General features: G+C 44.6%; 2 protein-coding genes across 2 annotated transcripts in view; both read right to left on the bottom strand.

Moving 5' to 3' along the window:
* The window catches only part of LOC139402506 (WAS/WASL-interacting protein family member 1-like), a 32,110-nt gene extending 24,930 nt beyond the window's left edge, over positions 1 to 7,180 (bottom strand). The window contains exon 1 of the mRNA XM_071146494.1: positions 6,979 to 7,180. The gene's annotated coding sequence lies outside the window, so the exon portion shown is untranslated. The remainder of the gene's footprint in view (positions 1 to 6,978) is intronic.
* Positions 7,181 to 8,436: 1,256 nt separating this feature from the next.
* Positions 8,437 to 21,633, bottom strand: LOC139402501 (acetylcholine receptor subunit alpha; the record flags this gene model as incomplete). Its single annotated transcript, XM_071146485.1, has 5 exons — positions 8,437 to 8,568; positions 11,781 to 12,020; positions 14,930 to 15,153; positions 20,594 to 20,831; positions 21,451 to 21,633. Coding segments are annotated over 5 exons (1,017 nt in total), but the record flags the coding sequence as incomplete, so codon positions are not given.
* Between the last annotated feature and the right edge of the window lie 3 nt (positions 21,634 to 21,636).

The following is a 21,636-nucleotide window of genomic DNA, read 5'->3' as shown; positions in this document are numbered from 1 at the left end:
GTATGTACTGATGTGTGTGTGTGTATGTATGTACTGACGTGTGTGTGTGTATGTACTCACGTGTGTGTGTGTGTGTATGTACTCACGTGTGTGTGTGTGTGTGTGTGTGTGTGTGTGTGTATGTACTGACATGTGTGTGTATGTATGTACTGACGTGTGTGTGTGTATGTATGTACTGACGTGTGTGTGTGTATGTATGTACTGACGTGTGTGTGTGTGTATGTATGTATTGACGTGTGTGTGTGTGTGTATGTATTGACGTGTGTGTGTGTGTGTATGTATGTACTGACGTTTGTGTGTGTGTATGTATGTACTGACGTGTGTGTGTGTGTGTGTGTGTATGTACTGACGTGTGTGTGTAACTGATAGATCCGCACACACACACAGAGTAGTTGCAGCTACTCTTCCTGGGATCCACACAGAGCATGAAACATAATACAGAACCTCATTAGACAAGAACAGCTCAAGGACAGAACTACATCCATTAACTGACTCTGGGGAAGGAGATAAAGGACCTCGTTGCCAAAACCCCAAACTATCCCTTTAAAGACAGTTCTGCCAACATCAACAGCATTTCTGGTAAAGTGCAGCCACTAATGTTCCCCAGGAAGACAGGAAACAAAGTCGCAAGTTAAATTCACACTACAATGGTTCCCTTTTCCTCCATTAAACAGCTGTCAAACAGAACACCGACACAGAGGAGAAATCTGAGGAGAAATCTGAGGAGAAATCTGAGGAGAAATCTGAGGAGAAATCTCAACTGTCAGAAGAGAAAGAACAGGAGCTGAGCTAGGACTATGGAAACATATCATATATTGTATGAATGTATCAAATGGATTACCACAATATATTAAACAATTATTACATCTACTCACAGAAATTGTGCCCAAAAAGGTGACTGCAAATTCACTCTCTTAGGTAGCTCTCGGAATCATTCTTCCAGAAAACAGGCAAATAAACGGTACACAGAGTTACAGCGATAGGTGGTAGCTTCCTTAATTTGGTTCCCTTCCTAACACTCTTTACACATTAGAGAAGTCACAGTTCCACATTTAGTCCAACCCCATGTTACTGTATTTCACTTCCTCAACTTGCTGTGTCATGAACTGACAGAGAGAGAGAGAGAGAGAGAGAGAGAGAGAGACAGAGAGACAGAGAGACAGAGAGAGACAGTGGTGTGAAAGCTATAAAACCTCTCATCTAGGCTCTCTCTCTCAGTCCCACAGTCTGAGCTGAGCAGCAGTTTCTCTCTCTCTCTCTCTCCTCACTCTTCAGTTTGTCCTCTCCTGTGAAAGTCAAAACCTCACCTCTCATCTAGGGGTCTCAGTCACAGTGTCATGTGAGCATCACAGGGCTTCTTCTTCTTCGCTCCTCTCTCTCACTGAAGTCTGTCCTCTGATGCAGATTGAAGACCCTCCTCTCCTCAGAGAGCTGCTGTCAAGAGAGAGAGAGAGAGCTCTCCTCTCCTGCTAAAATAGCTTTACTCAGAGTCAGAGCCACTTCCTGTGTTCAGCTTTCAGTCATACTTCCTCTCTTTCAACTCAGTCAGCAGCCTTACACACACGCTCACGCTCGCTCTGTCACACACATACGCGACCCCCCCCCCCCCCCCCCCTTTGCATTGTGTAGGCTAATGCTTTGACTCATATGCCAATTTGATACAGTTTGCAGATACAGTCACAGTCCAAACAACTCCTAGACACACAGATACTGTACTCTCTTCATCTCCAGATACTGTACTCTCTACATCTCCAGATACTGTACCCTATTCATCTCCAGATACTGTACTCTCTACATCTCCAGATACTGTACTCTCTTCGTCTCCAGATACTGTACTCTCTTCGTCTCCAGATACTGTACTCTCTTCGTCTCCAGATACTGTACTCTCTTCATCTCCAGATACTGTAGATACTGTACTCTCTTCATCTCCAGATACTGTACTCTCTTCGTCTCCAGATACTGTACTCTCTACATCTCCAGATACTGTACTCTCTTCGTCTCCAGATACTGTACTCTATTCATCTCCAGATACTGTACTCTATTCATCTCCAGATACTGTACTCTCTTCATCTCCAGATACTGTACTCTATTCATCTCCAGATACTGTACTCTATTCATCTCCAGATACTGTACTCTCTTCATCTCCAGATACTGTACTCTATTCGTCTCCAGATACTGTACTCTATTCATCTCCAGATACTGTACTCTCTTCATCTCCAGATACTGTAGATACTGTACTCTCTTCATCTCCAGATACTGTACTCTCTTCGTCTCCAGATACTGTACTCTCTTCGTCTCCAGATACTGTACTCTCTTCGTCTCCAGATACTGTACTCTCTTCGTCTCCAGATACTGTACTCTCTTCGTCTCCAGATACTGTACTCTCTACATCTCCAGATACTGTACTCTCTTCGTCTCCAGATACTGTACTCTCTTCGTCTCCAGATACTGTACTCTCTTCGTCTCCAGATACTGTACTCTATTCATCTCCAGATACTGTACTCTCTTCATCTACTTCTCCATCCAACAATGCACAAGTCTGTACTATACAAGTATGCTGCAATGACTATACCAAACATTAAGAAGACCTTACTAATACTGACTCTACCAAACATTAAGAACACCTTACTAATACTGACTCTACCAAACATTAAGAACACCTTACTAATACTGACTCTACCAAACATTAAGAATACCTTACTAATACTGACTCTACCAAACATTAAGAACACCTTACTAATACTGACTCTACCAAACATTAAGAACACCTTACTAATACTGACTCTACCAAACATTAAGAACACCTTACTAATACTGACTCTACCAAACATTAAGAATACCTTACTAATACTGACTCTACCAAACATTAAGAATACCTTACTAATACTGACTCTACCAAACATTAAGAATACCTTACTAATACTGACTCTACCAAACATTAAGAACACCTTACTAATACTGACTCTACCAAACATTAAGAACACCTTACTAATACTGACTCTACCAAACATTAAGAACACCTTACTAATACTGACTCTGCCAAACATTAAGAACACCTTACTAATACTGACTCTATCAAACATTAAGAATACCTTACTAATACTGACTCTACCAAACATTAAGAACACCTTACTAATACTGACTCTACCAAACATTAAGAACACCTTACTAATACTGACTCTACCAAACATTAAGAATACCTTACTAATACTGACTCTACCAAACATTAAGAATACCTTACTAATACTGACTCTACCAAACATTAAGAACACCTTACTAATACTGACTCTACCAAACATTAAGAACACCTTACTAATACTGACTCTACCAAACATTAAGAACACCTTACTAATACTGACTCTACCAAACATTAAGAACACCTTACTAATACTGACTCTACCAAACATTAAGAACACCTTACTAATACTGACTCTACCAAACATTAAGAACACCTTACTAATACTGACTCTACCAAACATTAAGAACACCTTACTAATACTGACTCTACCAAACATTAAGAACACCTTACTAATACTGACTCTACCAAACATTAAGAACACCTTACTAATACTGACTCTACCAAACATTAAGAACACCTTACTAATACTGACTCTACCAAACATTAAGAACACCTTACTAATACTGACTCTACCAAACATTAAGAACACCTTACTAATACTGACTCTACCAAACATTAAGAACACCTTACTAATACTGACTCTACCAAACATTAAGAACACCTTACTAATACTGACTCTACCAAACATTATGAAGACCTTACATACTTTTCCCCTCAATGTGTTGGGGCCTGGACTCTACAAGGTGTAGAAAGTGCTCCACAGAGATGCTGGACCATATTGACTCTAATGCTTCCCACAGTTGTGTCAAGATGGCTGGATGTCCTTTGGGTGGTGGACCATTCTTGATACACACGGGAAACTGTTGAGTGTGAAAACCCCAGCAGTGTTGCAGTTCTTGACACAAACTGGTATCACCTGGCACCTACTAGCATACCCTGTTCAAAGACACATCTTCTGCCTTGGCCATTCACCCTCTGAATGGTGCACAGTCCATGTCTCAACTGTCTCAGGGCTTTAAAAACAGCCTTCTTTAACCTGTCTCCTCCTCTTCATCTACACTGGTTGAAGTGGATTTAACTAGTGACATCAATAAGGGATCATAGCTTGGATTCACTTGGTCAATCTGTCACGTTCTTAATGTTTTGTATGCTCAGTGTACAAGTATGCCTTGTGAGTGTTAATGTTACTACCTCCTTGTTCAGACTATCAGGAAGCTGAAGTGAATACGAATATCACCCACAAACACCCTCGCCGCCATGTGCTTGAGCTGAGTTGGTCACGTGGGTTGGTTACACAGGAAGTGAAGGAAGCTTCCTCTCTTTTCTGCAGACCTGTCTATTGCAAGACGAGAGGCTCGCTCTCATAGCCAGAGATTACATGAAGGCATTTTAAAACTCTGTGTTATAGCTCTGGAGACAAACATCTTGCCATTTACAGTAGATCTCTGAAACATGTAGTTACCCTCCTGCTATCCATCCACAATGCTCAGACCAGTTTGGCTGCTTACCTCCGGATCTGAGGAATGGGAGCACTGTAACAGACCAGGGAAGACTCAACTCAAAACAAGGTTCAGTACTGTAACAGACCAGGGAACACATCACTCTGAAGCAGGTTCAGTACTGTAACAGACCAGGGAACACATCACTCTGAAGCAGGTTCAGTACTGTAACAGACCAGGGACGGCCTCTAGGGAACACATCACTCTGAAGCAGGTTCAGTACTGTAACAGACCAGGGACAGCCTCTAGGGAACACATCACTCTGAAGCAGGTTCAGTACTGTAACAGACCAGGGACAGCCTCTAGGGAATACATCACCCTGAAGCAGGTTCAGTACTGTAACAGACCAGGGAACACATCACTCTGAAGCAGGTTCAGTACTGTAACAGACCAGGGACAGCCTCTAGGGAACACATCACTCTGAAGCAGGTTCAGTACTGTAACAGACCAGGGACAGCCTCTAGGGAACACATCACCCTGAAGCAGGTTCAGTACTGTAACAGACCAGGGACAGCCTCTAGGGGATACATCACCCTGAAGCAGGTTCAGTACTGTAACAGACCAGGGAACACATCACTCTGAAGCAGGTTCAGTACTGTAACAGACCAGGGACAGCCTCTAGGGAACACATCACCCTGAAGCAGGTTCAGTACTGTAACAGACCAGGGACAGCCTCTAGGGAACACATCACTCTGAAGCAGGTTCAGTACTGTAACAGACCAGGGACAGCCTCTAGGGAATACATCACTCTGAAGCAGGTTCAGTACTGTAACAGACCAGGGAACACATCACTCTGAAGCAGGTTCAGTACTGTAACAGACCAGGGACAGCCTCTAGGGAACACATCACCCTGAAGCAGGTTCAGTACTGTAACAGACCAGGGACAGCCTCTAGGGAATACATCACTCTGAAGCAGGTTCAGTACTGTAACAGACCAGGGACAGCCTCTAGGGAATACATCACTCTGAAGCAGGTTCAGTACTGTAACAGACCAGGGACAGCCTCTAGGAAACACATCACTCTGAAGCAGGTTCCTCAGGCAACGAGAGAACACAAGGCCTGGTCAATGTTTTCCAGTTTACCACTGTGGAATGTTAATACTAAGACCACAGTTCAACAAAGTTTGTTTAGGATTCCAGGTTTGAATGATTGGAGTGAGTGAGTGAGTGAGTGAGTGAGTGAGTGAGTGAGTGAGTTTACTGTACGGGCATGTGTATTGACAGATAATGATGCACCTTTGCTAGTCTGATTCCATGAAACACCATAACTACAGTAACCAGGAGAAGGAGCAGTATGGGTCTCCGTCCCATATGGAACCCTATTCTCTACATAGTGCACTACTTTTGGCCAAAGGCCCATAGGTTGAACTATAGTACTTCGACTACATAGTGCTATGATCAAAGGTAGAGCCCTATGGGCCTGGTGAACGGTAGTGTACTATGGGCCTGGTGAAAGGTAGTGCCCTATGGGTCGCCAGTCAAGAAGCAGTGCGGCTTGTCAAGAAGCAGCGTGGCTTGGCTGGGTTGTGTTTCAGTGGACGCACAACTCTCGGCCTTCACCTTTCCCAAGTCTGTATGGGAGTTGCAGCTATGAGATAAGACTGTAACTACCAATTGGATACAATGAAATTGGGAGAAAAAGGGGTCAAATTTTTAAAAATGTTATAAAAAATAAATATTGAAAAAAAATACTTTGTGCACTATATTGGGAATAGTGGGCCGTTTGTTTGTACTACGAATGTCTGCGTGTCAATGAGTCAATGAGTCAATGTCCACTATGCCTCAGATGACATTTCAGAGCTGTGGGAAAGTCTACATTCCTTGGCTACAGTGACGATAAAAAGTCATAAAGCTGTCTGTGATGTGAATCGTAAAGCCAAACGCTGCATGGTTTTGTACAGTTTGGTACAGTATAAACAGATATTGGTTTACTGCACTCTACGGTAGTGTATACTGACTGACTGTGTGAGCTGCACAAAATCCACGAGCACAGGTTACATAATGAAAGCTACTGTATAGCAATAACTCAATGACTTTAAAAGTCAGATGAGGCTTTTTTTTCTCTCATCGTGCAAGTATCCATGCCAACGCAGACTACATAAGCACCAAGCAGAGAATAACGCATGATGTCATCTGATACAACTCAAAACAAACGGAATACAAAAATAAAAACAGAGATATCATAACATAACGCTACCATGTTTCCATTTGTCCTCAAAAACATGTTTTATAAGCAAGGGTGTCGCAACAGATGTGACCACTCAAGGTGTTGCTGCTGCCATCCCATCCATTGCAAACATATTTTGAAATTCAGTTATTTGCGTAATTATAATTGAGAATCCCAAAACTTTGAAAAATCGATCTAGTACTCAAGTTCAACATAACATAAACATCGACTTACTTCTGGAGACAGTGTGAGCCACTCCTTCGCCGTAAACACAACTTTAGCTCAGGATTTCCGCTTCATCGGGATTTCCACATTGTACCCGGAACTTTTAAATTATATGCATACAATCAAGAGTGCAATTTGATGTTTTATCAATCTGCCATCCCTCTATAACTTACGTTTCTGTCCAAATCTTCGAGCGTTGTATTTGTCATGTCGCTCGAAAGACTGTTTTCGTAAAACCGACTGGGAGAATGTAACGCTTCTCTCGCTCCAATCCGGGGCCTTTGCGGTGATGCAATATTTCCAGATGTGCATCTTGTCCAAGTTTGAACAGTTGGTTCTGTGTATAAAGACGTTTACTGATGAGAGGAGAACAGAACAGATACGTGTTGACTACTGGAAAATCTAAAATAATACGTTAAAATAAGGTCATTTAATAATTTATTCAACAGAAAGAGGACCCAGGCGCACAGTTTATCTTCTTAATGGAGAAAATGACATGTACAAATATTTGACTAACCAGAGTTTATGCAGTCCCTGTCAATGTAAAAAACACAATACAAAAAGACAGGCTTATCTGGAAGTAGATTTTATTTTGACATTTAACCAAATCTAAAAATAGAACCGTGATGACATTTGGCAGAAGGAGGAGAGAAAACCCTAACATCGGACAAGATAAAACATCATGTAGTTTCCCAGAAGCCCCTGCACTGTCATCTTTATTGACAAGACAGGCCCACTTCTAAATCAAGGTTGAGAAACTCATTCAAACTGATCTTCTGATCGTCAATAATGATCATGCAACAACGGCGAGATGCACTACCAGCTGCTTGTGATCTCCGTCATCCACAGTACCATAATGTGACCTCCCTCATCCACAGTGCCATAATGTGACCTCCCTCATCCACAGTGCCATAATGTGACCTCCCTCATCCACAGTACCATAATGTGATCTCCCTCATCCACAGTGCCATAATGTGACCTCCCTCATCCACAGTGCCATAATGTGACCTCCCTCATCCACAGTGCCATAATGTGACCTCCCTCATCCACAGTGCCATAAGAGTGCCAGAGTGCTCCCAATCAGAGCCATTATGCAGAGTTTGTTAAACCAACATACTCTGCATCCTTCGTTCCACATGAGGAAGGATGGTTAGAAATAAAGGAATCACCTGGTTAGGTAGGTTAACCATCGTTCCTTAAACACAATCCATCAAGTCACAGACAGCTGACAGCGGGACACCTTCTCAACACCGAGTGCTGTGAATGCCCATATTTTCAACTGTAATCTCCATGCAGAAAAGAAGCTACAATAACAACACCTCACTGGACCAGTTACATTCAATCCACGATCCAAAGAAATTGCCATTTCCAGATGAGTCGGGGTAGAGGCACAGCAGACAGGTGTCAGAGCGAGCAGGAGAACCAGGGTGTGGCCAGAGCACGGTGACTCTGGCTATGGCCTCTCCTTTAGCCCTGCATGCTCAGCTCAATGAGGCGTCCAGCGAACACTCCCATGGTGCCGATGATACACACAGCCATGAACCCACACAGCAAGATGTGATCCAGGACCATGGCTACAAACTTCCACTCCTCAGCAGCCTGAGAGAGGAGGGAAGAGAGAGGAGGGGGTGGAAGGTGAGGAGGGAGAGGAGGGGGTGAAAGGTGAGGAGAGAGAGGAGGGAGAGAGAGAGAGGGGGTGAGGAGGGAAGAGAGAGGAGGGGTGAGGAGGGAAGAGAGAGGAGGGGGTGAAAGGTGAGGAGAGAGAAAGAGGGAGAGGGAGGAGAGATGAGAGAGGAGGGGTGAAAGGTGAGGAGAGAGAAAGTGAGAGAGAGAGAGAGAGAGAGAGAGAGAGAGAGAGAGAGGGGAGGGAAGAGAGAGGAGGGGGTGAAAGGTGAGGAGAGAGAGAGAGAGAGAGAGAGAGAGAGAGAGAGAGAGAGGAGGGAAGAGAGAGGAGTGGGTGAAAGGTGAGGAGAGAGAGGAGGGAAGAGAGAGGAGGGGGTGAAAGGTGAGGAGAGAGAAAGAGGGAGAGAGAGGAGAGATGAGAGAGAGAGGGGGTGAGGAGAGAGAGAGAGAGAGGGAGAGAGAGGAGAGATGAGAGAGAGAGAGGGGGTGAGGAGAGAGAGAGAGGTGATGTGAAGAGAGAATAGAGAGAGAGTTGAGTCATTAACATTTTCAAGACAATTTGTTTTTGTATTAGCCACACAACATTAAAACATGAAAGCTCGAAAGATAGACAGACAGACAGACAGACTCAGACAGACAGACTCAGGCACAAAGAAAGACAGACTCAGACACAAAGACGGACAGACTCATACACAAAGACAGACAGACAGACTCACCACAAAGACAGACAGACTCAAAGACAGACAGGCTCAGACACAGACAGACAGACAGACAGACAGACAGACAGACTCAGAAACAAAGACAGACAGACTCACCACAAAGACAGACAGACTTAAAGACAGACAGACAGAATCAGACCCAAAGACAGATAGACAGACTCAACACAAAGACAGACAGGCTCAGATACAAAGACAGACAGACAGACTCACCACAAAGACAGACAGACTCAAATACAAAGACAGACAGAGAGACTCACCACAAAGACAGACAGACTCAGATACAAAGACAGACAGAGAGACTCACCACAAAGACAGACAGACTCAAAGACAGACAGGCTCAGAAACAAAGACAGACAGACAGACTCAGATACAAAGACAGACAGACTCACCACAAAGACAGACAGACTCACCACAAAGACAGACAGGCTTAAAGACAGACAGGCTCAGATACAAAGACAGACAGGCTCAGACACAAAGACAGACACACTCAGAAACAAAGACAGACAGACAGACTCACCACAAAGACAGACAGACACAAAGACAGACAGACAGACAGACAGACAGACAGACAGACAGACAGACAGACACAAAGACAGACAGACTCAGACACAAAGACAGACAGACTCAGACACAAAGACAGACACAAAGACAGACAGACTCAGACACAAAGACAGACAGACTCAGAAACAAAGACAGACAGACTCAGAAACAAAGACAGACAGACTCAGACACAAAGACAGACAGACTCAGAAACAAAGACAGACAGACTCAGACACAAAGACAGACAGACACAGAAACAAAGACAGACAGACACAGAAACAAAGACACAAAGACAGACACAAACACAGACAGACTCAGACACAAAGACAGACAGACTCAGAAACAAAGACAGACAGACAGACAGACTCACCACAAAGACAGACAGACTCAAAGACAGACAGACTCAGACACAAAGACAGACAGACAGACTCAGATACAAAGACAGACAGACTCACCACACAGACAGACAGACTCACCACAAAGACAGACAGGCTTAAAGACAGACAGGCTCAGATACAAAGACAGGCAGGCTCAGACACAAAGACAGACACACTCAGAAACAAAGACAGACAGACAGACTCACCACAAAGACAGACAGACTCAAAGACAGACAGACTCAGACACAAAGACAGACAGACACAAAGACAGACAGACAGACAGACAGACAGACAGACAGACAGACACAAAGACAGACAGACTCAGACACAAAGACAGACAGACACAGAAACAAAGACAGACAGACAGACTCAGACACAAAGACAGACACAAAGACAGAGACTCAGACACAAAGACAGACAGACTCAGAAACAAAGACAGACAGACAGACAGACTCACCACAAAGACAGACAGACTCAAAGACAGACAGACTCAGACACAAATACAGACAGACACAAAGACAGACAGACAGACAGACACAAAGACAGACAGACTCAGACACAAAGACAGACAGACACAGAAACAAAGACAGACAGACAGACAGACTCAGACACAAAGACAGACAGACTCAGACACAAAGACAGACAGACACAGACACAAAGACAGACAGACAGACTCAGACACAAAGACAGACACAAAGACAGACAGACTCAGACACAAAGACAGACAGACTCAGAAACAAAGACAGACAGACTCAGAAACAAAGACAGACAGACTCAGACACAAAGACAGACAGACTCAGAAACAAAGACAGACAGACTCAGACACAAAGACAGACAGACACAGAAACAAAGACAGACAGACAGACTCAGACACAAAGACAGACACAAAGACAGACAGACTCAGACACAAAGACAGACAGACTCACCACAAAGACAGACAGACTCAAAGACAGACAGACTCAGACACAAAGACAGACAGACACAAAGACAGACAGACAGACAGACAGACACAAAGACAGACAGACTCAGACACAAAGACAGACAGACACAGAAACAAAGACAGACAGACAGACTCAGACACAAAGACAGACAGACTCAGACACAAAGACAGACAGACACAAAGACAGACACAAAGACAGACACAAAGACAGACAGACAGACAGACAGACAGACAGACAGACACAAAGACAGACAGACTCAGACACAAAGACAGACAGACACAGAAACAAAGACAGACAGACAGACTCAGACACAAAGACAGACACAAAGACAGACAGACTCAGACACAAAGACAGACAGACCAGACAGACCAGACAGACCAGACAGACAGACAGACAGACAGACAGACAGACAGACAGACACAAAGACAGACAGACTCAGACACAAAGACAGACAGACACAGAAACAAAGACAGACAGACAGACTCAGACACAAAGACAGACACAAAGACAGACAGACTCAGACACAAAGACAGACAGACTCAGAAACAAAGACAGACAGACAGACAGACAGACATGAGTTCCATAAATGCTTCCTGAGATCCTATTCTTACATTGTTGGACTCTTCATCAGACTTCATGGTCTCTGCGATGTACTTGACCCCCTCGATGGCGCTGCGGACGTCCGGGTTCTTGGTGATGGGGGACTGGAAGGTGACAGAGGCAGGGGCAGGCTTGCCCGAGATGTCGGAGATGTCAAAGTCAGCCGGGTGGATCCTCTTCTCCTGCCTGTCCCTGGATGGACGCTTCATAGTCGAGAAGAACATGAAATTGGGGATGGTGTTGATGAAAATCTGAAATACAGGAAAATACATTGTAATGAGTAACAAGACGTCATGTAAAGAAAATCAATTACTGTAAATACATTGTAACGAGTAACACAAGGTACTGTACAGTACATCAATTACTGTAAATACATTGTAACGAAGAACAAAGTACTGTACAGTACATCAATTACTGTAAATACATTGTGACGAATAACACAAAGTACTGTACAGTACATCAATTACTGTAAATACATTGCAACGAATAACACAAAATACTGTACAGTACATCAATTACTGTAAATACATTGTGACGAATAACACAAAGTACTGTACAGTACATCAATTACTGTAAATACATTGTAATGAGTAACACAAAGAAATGTACAGTAAATCAATTACGGTAAATACATTGTAATGAGTAACACAAGTTATATACAGTACACTAATTACTGTAAATACATTGTAATGAGTAACACAAGTTATATACAGTACACTAATTACTGTAAATACATTGTATTGAGTAACACAAGTTATATATAGTACACTAATTACTGTAAATACATTGTAATGAGTAACACAAAGAAATGTACAGTAAATCAATTACTGTAAATACATTGTAATGAGTAACACAAGTTATATACAGTACACTAATTACTGTAAATACATTGTATTGAGTAACACAAGTTATATATAGTACATGAATGACTATAAATACATTGTAATGAGTAACACAAGTTATATATAGTACATGAATGACTATAAATACATTGTAATGAGTAACACAAAGTACTGTAAAGCACATAATACTGTGTTGGGGGACTAACATATTTTCCATGATAATCAAGATCACGTACATCAACCATAAAACCATGAGTACTCAATGAATAAACTGACAAACCTGACATGCCATTCCTCAAATGACTCAGCTAAAGTCAGAAATAGGACAGACAGACAGACAGACAGACTGCTCTTAACTACTTCCTGTCTCTCAAAGGAGAGCCCCGCTAGAGAGGCTGCTGAGAGCTGAGGGGTTCTAAATCAGTGGTTCCCAACCAGAGGTACTAGGGCCCCTGGGGGGTACTTGGTCTTTCCACATATGGTACCTGAGAAGACTCATGAAACCACCGGCTTACTGGTAAAATGCACATGAGGGGGTACTTCAGGGGTACTCCGGGCAGAGCAGAATTCCGTTGGTGGAACAGTAACCCAAAAAGGTTGGGAACCACTGTTCTAAATGGCCGAAAGCAGAATGTCACTAACACCTGACAAAATACATGACGTACTGCATTAGCACCACCAGGTGGCAGTGCAGCCAAGAGAAAACCCCAAAAGCCCAACGGAATACACAGAGAATTTAGGGGGAAGCCTGACAATCCAATGTCACGGCCATCACACCAAGGGGTCTGAAAACTAGGACACCACTAGATGTTGTACTGACATCGCTAAATTAGGAATGAGATGTGCTGACATTCACTTTGTCCATTGTACCTAGTCTACCTACTTGATTGATTGATTTATTGATTGACTGACTGATTGATTTATTGACTGACTGACTGATTGACTGACTGATTTATTTATTGACTGACTGATTGACTGTCTGAGTGATTGACTGGCTGGTTGATTTATTGACTGACTAATTGACTGGCTGATTGACTGACTAAATGACTAAATGACTGACTGATTGACTGACTGATTGATTTATTGACTGACTGACTGATTTATTGACTGACTGACTGATTGATTTATTGACTGACTGACTAATTTATTGACTGACTGATTTATTGACTGACTGACTGATTTATTGACTGACTGACTGATTGACTGATTGATTTATCGATCGGTCAGTCGGTTGGTTGACCTACCTTGATTGACTGACTGATTGATTAACTGACTGACTGATTTATTGACTGACTGACTGACAGACTGATTGATTTATTGACTGACTGATTTATTGACTGACTGATTGATTGACTGACTGATTGACTGACTAACTTATTGACTGACTGACTGACTGATTGATTTATTGACTGACTGACTGATTTATTGACTGACTGACTGATTTATTGACTGACTGACTGACAGACTGATTGATTTATTGACTGACTGATTTATTGACTGACTGATTGATTGACTGACTGACTGATTGACTGATTGATTTATTGATCGATCGATCGGTCGGTCGGTCGGTTGGTTGACCTACCTTGATTGACTGACTGATTGATTGACTGATTTATTGACTGACTGATTGATTTATTGACTGACTGACTGACTCATTGACTGACTGATTTATTGACTGACTGACTGATTTATTTATTTATTGACTGATTTATTGACTGACTGATTGATTGCCTTATTGACTGATTTATTGACCGACTGACTGACTGACTGATTGACTGACTGACTGATTGATTTATCGATCAGTCGATCGGTCGGTTGGTTGACCTATCTTGATTGACTGGCTGATTGATTTATTGATTTATTGATTGACTGACTGACTGATTTATTTATTTACTGACTGACTGATTTATTTATTTACTGACTGACTGACTGACTGACTGACTGACTGACTGACTGATTAATGTATTGACTGACTGACTGATTTATTTATTTACTGACTGACTGACTGACTGACTGACTGACTGACTGACTGACTGACTGACTGACTGACTGACTGATTGATTTATTGACTGACTGACTGACTGATTTATTTATTTACTGACTGACTGACAAATGTATTGAATTATTGACTGATTGACTGATTTATTGACTGACTGATTGATTGATTGACTGATTGATTGATTGACTGACTGATTGACTGAATGATTGACTGATTTATTGACTGACTGATTTATTTATTGACTGACTGACTGATTGATTGACTGACTGATTGACTGACTGACTGATGGATTTATTGATCGGTCGGTCGGTTGACCTACCTTGCGGACCCACTGGGGCATTGTGTGTGTACTGGGAGAGCGGTGGTGTGTGTTGATGACGATGACGGTGATGACGATGGAGGCTATGACGAAGACCATGGTGAAGAGCATGTACTTCCCAATGAGAGGCACCGCACTGGAGGTGGAGGGGATGAGCTCCACGATAACCAGCAGAAACACAGTCAGAGACAGCAGGACAGAGATAGACAGGGTCATCTTCTCACCTGTATGGAACAGAGACACTTGTGTCAACAACAACAACAACAACAACATCAACAACAACATTAACAACATCATCAACAACAACAACAATATCAACAACAACAACATCAACAACCTCATCAACAACAACATCATCAACATCAACAACAACAACATCAACATCAATAACAACATCAGCAACAACAACAACATCAACATCATCAACCACAACAATATCAACAACAACATCAACAACATCATCGACATCAACAACAACAACATCAATAACGACATCAGCAACATCAGCTACAACATCAACAACATCAACGACAACAACATCAACATCAATAACAACATCAACATCAACAACATCAACATCAATAACAACATCAGCAACATCAGCAACAACATCAACAACAACAACAACATCAACAACATCAACAACAACAACATCAACAACAACATTAACAACAACAAGACCACAGTCGGAGAGAGCAGGACAGATAGACAGGGTCATCTTCTCACCTGTATGGAACAAAGACACTGGTGTCAACAACAACATCATCAACATCAACAACATCAACATCAATAACAACATCAGCAACATCAGCAACATCAACATCATCAACCACAACAACATCAACAACAACAACAACAACATCATCAACATCAACAACAACAACATCAACATCAATAACAACATCAGCAGCATCAGCAACAACATCAACAACAACAACAACATCAACAACATCAACAACAACAACATCAACAACAACATTAACAACAAGACCACAGTCGGAGAGAGCAGGACAGATAGACAGGGTCATCTTCTCACCTGTATGGAACAGAGACACTGGAGTCAACAACAACAACAACAACATCAACAACATCATCAAGAACAACATCAACATCATCAACAACATCATCAACATTAACAACAACAACAACAAGACCACAGTCGGAGACAGCTGGACAGATAGACAGGGTCATCTTCTCACCTGTATGGAACAGAGACACTGGAGTCAACAACAACAACAACATCAACATCAACAACATCAACATTAACAACAACAACAAGACAACAGTCGGAGACAGCAGGACAGATAGACAGGGTCATCTTCTCACCTGTATGGAACAGAGACACTGGAGTCAACAACAACAACAACAACATCAACAACATCATCAAGAACAACATCAACATCATCAACAACATCATCAACATTAACAACAACAACAACAAGACCACAGTCGGAGACAGCTGGACAGATAGACAGGGTCATCTTCTCACCTGTATGGAACAGAGACACTGGAGTCAACAACAACAACAACAACATCAACATCAACAACATCAACATCAACAACAAGACAACAGTCGGAGACAGCAGGACAGATAGACAGGGTCATCTTCTCACCTGTATGGAACAGAGACACTGGAGTCAACAACAACAACAACATCAACAACAAGACCACAGTCGGAGACAGCAGGACATACAGACAGGGTCATCTTCCTACATACAGAGACATGGTTAGAGGAGTCAAACACAACAATACACTGCATCAATACTACTCTAAAACCATTGACATATTTCATCTATTCAAACAGCTGGTAACACTCTCAGGACTATTTATTGAGAAACTGATACTGCCTTTGTGAAAACGTTCGACAGACCCAAGAGCAATTGGTCCACGGCTTGTGGGGATTGTTGTTTTAAATGCATTGTACTGTACGTGAGTCAGCCAAGAAAAGACACATTTCCATTATATGGAAATGTGGGGAAATTTGTGAATTTGAATTTTCAGCAGGTCTACCAGAGTTAGTCAGGGTGTAGAAGACCAGTCCAGTCAGGAAGGAGAACAGCAGGCCTACCAGAGTCAGTCAGGGTGTAGAAGACCAGTCTAGTCAGGAAGGAGAACAGCAGGTCTACCAGAGTCAGTCAGGGTGTAGAAGACCAGTCCAGTCAGGAAGGAGAACAGCAGGCCTACCAGAGTCAGTCAGGGTGTAGAAGACCAGTCTAGTCAGGAAGGAGAACAGCAGGCCTACCAGAGTCAGTGGGGAGGTAGAAGACCAGTCTAGTCAGGAAGGAGAACAGCAGGCCTACCAGAGTCAGTGGGGAGGTAGAAGACTAGTCCAGTCAGGAAGGAGAACAGCAGGCCTACCAGAGTCAGTGGGGAGGTAGAAGACCAGTCCAGTCAGGAAGGAGAACAGCAGGCCTACCAGAGTCAGTGGGGGGGTAGAAGACCAGTCTAGTCAGGAAGGAGAACAGCAGGCCTACCAGAGTCAGTGGGGAGGTAGAAGACCAGTCTAGTCAGGAAGGAGAACAGCAGGCCTACCAGAGTCAGTGGGGAGGTAGAAGACCAGTCTAGTCAGGAAGGAGAACAACAGGCCTACCAGAGTCAGTGGGGAGGTAGAAGACCAGTCCAGTCAGGAAGGAGAACAGCAGGCCTACCAGAGTCAGTGGGGAGGTAGAAGACCAGTCCAGTCAGGAAGGAGAACAGCAGGCCTACCAGAGTCAGTGGGGAGGTAGAAGACCAGTCTAGTCAGGAAGGAGAACAGCAGGCCTACCAGAGTCAGTGGGGAGGTAGAAGACCAGTCCAGTCAGGAAGGAGAACAGCATGCCTACCAGAGTCAGTGGGGAGATAGAAGGCCAGTCCAGTCAGGAAGGAGAACAGCAGGCCTACCAGAGTCAGTCAGGGTGTAGAAGACCAGTCTAGTCAGGAAGGAGAACAGCAGGCCTACCAGAGTCAGTGGGGAGGTAGAAGACCAGTCCAGTCAGGAAGGAGAACAGCAGGCCTACCAGAGTCAGTCAGGGTGTAGAAGACCAGTCTAGTCAGGAAGGAGAACAGCAGGCCTACCAGAGTCAGTCAGGGTGTAGAAGACCAGTCTAGTCAGGAAGGAGAACAGCAGGCCTACCAGAGTCAGTCAGGCTGTAGAAGACCAGTCCAGTCAGGAAGGAGAACAGCAGGCCTACCAGAGTCAGTCAGGGTGTAGAAGACCAGTCTAGTCAGGAAGGAGAACAGCAGGCCTACCAGAGTCAGTCAGGGTGTAGAAGACCAGTCTAGTCAGGAAGGAGAACAGCAGGCCTACCAGAGTCAGTGGGGAGGTAGAAGACCAGTCCAGTCAGGAAGGAGAACAGCAGGCCTACCAGAGTCAGTCAGGGTGTAGAAGACCAGTCCAGTCAGGAAGGAGAACAGCAGGCCTACCAGAGTCAGTCAGGGTGTAGAAGACCAGTCCAGTCAGGAAGGAGAACAGCAGGCCTACCAGAGTCAGTCAGGGTGTAGAAGACCAGTCCAGTCAGGAAGGAGAACAGCAGGCCTACCAGAGTCAGTGGGGAGGTAGAAGACCAGTCTAGTCAGGAAGGAGAACAGCAGGCCTACCAGAGTAAGTGGGGAGGTAGAAGACCAGTCTAGTCAGGAAGGAGAACAGCAGGCCTACCAGAGTCAGTGGGGAGGTAGAAGACCAGTCCAGTCAGGAAGGAGAACAGCATGCCTACCAGAGTCAGTGGGGAGGTAGAAGACCAGTCCAGTCAGGAAGGAGAACAGCATGCCTACCAGAGTCAGTGGGGAGGTAGAAGACCAGTCTAGTCGGGAAGGAGAACAGCAGGCCTACCAGAGTCAGTCAGGGTGTAGAAGACCAGTCTAGTCGGGAAGGAGAACAGCAGGCCTACCAGAGTCAGTCAGGCTGTAGAAGACCAGTCTAGTCAGGAAGGAGAACAGCAGGCCTACCAGAGTCAGTGGGGAGGTAGAAGACCAGTCCAGTCAGGAAGGAGAACAGCAGGCCTACCAGAGTCAGTCAGGGTGTAGAAGACCAGTCTAGTCGGGAAGGAGAACAGCAGGCCTACCAGAGTCAGTCAGGCTGTAGAAGACCAGTCTAGTCAGGAAGGAGAACAGCAGGCCTACCAGAGTCAGTGGGGAGGTAGAAGACCAGTCCAGTCAGGAAGGAGAACAGTAGGCCTACCAGAGTCAGTGGGGAGGTAGAAGACTAGTCCAGTCAGGAAGGAGAACAGCAGGCCTACCAGAGTCAGTCAGGGTGTAGAAGGCCAGTCTAGTCAGGAAGGAGAACAGCAGGCCTACCAGAGTCAGTGGGGAGGTAGAAGACCAGTCCAGTCAGGAAGGAGAACAGCAGGCCTACCAGAGTCAGTGGGGAGGTAGAAGACCAGTCTAGTCAGGAAGGAGAACAGCAGGCCTACCAGAGTCAGTGGGGAGGTAGAACACTAGTCCAGTCAGGAAGGAGAACAGCAGGCCTACCAGAGTCAGTGGGGAGGTAGAAGACCAGTCCAGTCAGGAAGGAGAACAGCAGGCCTACCAGAGTCAGTGGGGAGGTAGAAGACCAGTCCAGTCAGGAAGGAGAACAGCAGGCCTACCAGAGTCAGTCAGGGTGTAGAAGACCAGTCCAGTCAGGAAGGAGAACAGCAGGCCTACCAGAGTCAGTGATGGTGTAGAAGACCAGTCTAGTCAGGAAGGAGAACAGCAGGCCTACCAGAGTTAGTCAGGGTGTAGAAGACCAGTCTAGTCAGGAAGGAGAACAGCAGGCCTACCAGAGTCAGTCAGGCTGTAGAAGACCAGTCCAGTCAGGAAGGAGAACAGCAGGCCTACCAGAGTCAGTCAGGGTGTAGAAGACCAGTCTAGTCAGGAAGGAGAACAGCAGGCCTACCAGAGTCAGTCAGGGTGTAGAAGACCAGTCTAGTCAGGAAGGAGAACAGCAGGCCTACCAGAGTCAGTCAGGGTGTAGAAGACCAGTCTAGTCAGGAAGGAGAACAGCAGGCCTACCAGAGTCAGTGGGGAGGTAGAAGACCAGTCCAGTCAGGAAGGAGAACAGCAGGCCTACCAGAGTCAGTCAGGGTGTAGAAGACCAGTCCAGTCAGGAAGGAGAACAGCAGGCCTACCAGAGTCAGTCAGGGTGTAGAAGACCAGTCCAGTCAGGAAGGAGAACAGCAGGCCTACCAGAGTCAGTCAGGGTGTAGAAGACCAGTCCAGTCAGGAAGGAGAACAGCAGGCCTACCAGAGTCAGTGGGGAGGTAGAAGACCAGTCTAGTCAGGAAGGAGAACAGCAGGCCTACCAGAGTCAGTGGGGAGGTAGAAGACCAGTCTAGTCAGGAAGGAGAACAGCAGGCCTACCAGAGTCAGTGGGGAGGTAGAAGACCAGTCCAGTCAGGAAGGAGAACAGCATGCCTACCAGAGTCAGTGGGGAGGTAGAAGACCAGTCTAGTCAGGAAGGAGAACAGCAGGCCTACCAGAGTCAGTGGGGAGGTAGAAGACCAGTCTAGTCAGGAAGGAGAACAGCAGGCCTACCAGAGTCAGTGGGGAGGTAGAAGACCAGTCCAGTCAGGAAGGAGAACAGCAGGCCTACCAGAGTCAGTGGGGAGGTAGAAGACCAGTCTAGTCAGGAAGGAGAACAGCAGGCCTACCAGAGTCAGTGGGGAGGTAGAAGACCAGTCTAGTCAGGAAGGAGAACAGCAGGCCTACCAGAGTCAGTGGGGAGGTAGAAGACCAGTCCAGTCAGGAAGGAGAACAGCATGCAGGGGATGATGACGTTGACGATGAAGTAGAGAGGCAGCCTCAGCATCAGGAAGTGGTAGGTGATATCCAGGTAGGGTGTGTCAGGGCAGCAGGCATAGTACACCCAGTGCTTCCAGCTCCTATAGTCCTGCATCACCCACTCACCACTCTCCATGAAGTTACTCAGGTCAGGCCGGTCGTTGTCCTAGAGGGGGGACAGGGGACGGGTACAGGGCTAGGGTCAATACTTTACTGGTTAAATTAAGATAAGATATACTTTATTAGTTCATATGGGATGACAATTATTTTCTTCCCATCCCCTCCAATATACACAAATACACATTATGTTGGAGAGGCTGGTTTAAACTATGTGGGAGCATACAACAGGTGCGGCTATTTCTACTCCTTTTCATGGGATTGTTTCTATTTCTACTCCTTTTCATGGGATTGTTTCTATTTCTACTCATTTTCATGGGATTGTTTCTATTTCTACTCCTTTTCATGGGATTGTTTCTATTTCTACTCCTTTTCATGGGATTGCTTCTATTTCTACTCCTTTTCATGGGATTGTTTCTATTCATGCTCCTTTTCATGGGATTGCTTCTATTTCTACTCCTTTTCATGGGATTGTTACTATTTCTACTATTTTTCATGGGATTGTTACTATTTCTACTCCTTTCATGGGATTGCTTCTATTTCTACTCCTTTTCATGGGATTGTTACTATTTCTACTCCTTTTCATGGGATGGCTTCTATTTTGCACCCCGGACCTGGAACATTTTCAGATGTGCTTTTTGGATGTTTGTGCTTTTCAAACTTCTTACCGGGTTGACCACTACCAGGTTGCCGTCGTAGGTCCATGTCCCCAGCTTCATACTGCAGTTCTGCAGGTCGAAGGGGAAGTGAAGCACAATGATCTCACAGTAGCTCTTAAAAATCGCCGGAGGGTTCCAGGTGATCAGACCTGTGTGCTCCAGCAGCACCTTGGTCTGATGGACGATTGCAAAGTC

This window comes from Oncorhynchus clarkii, unplaced genomic scaffold (assembly GCF_045791955.1).
Source record: "Oncorhynchus clarkii lewisi isolate Uvic-CL-2024 unplaced genomic scaffold, UVic_Ocla_1.0 unplaced_contig_8902_pilon_pilon, whole genome shotgun sequence".
In the NCBI taxonomy this organism is placed as follows: domain Eukaryota; kingdom Metazoa; phylum Chordata; class Actinopteri; order Salmoniformes; family Salmonidae; genus Oncorhynchus; species Oncorhynchus clarkii.
Note: the sequence above shows the minus strand (reverse complement) of the source record. Positions and strands in the feature narration are given on the sequence as shown.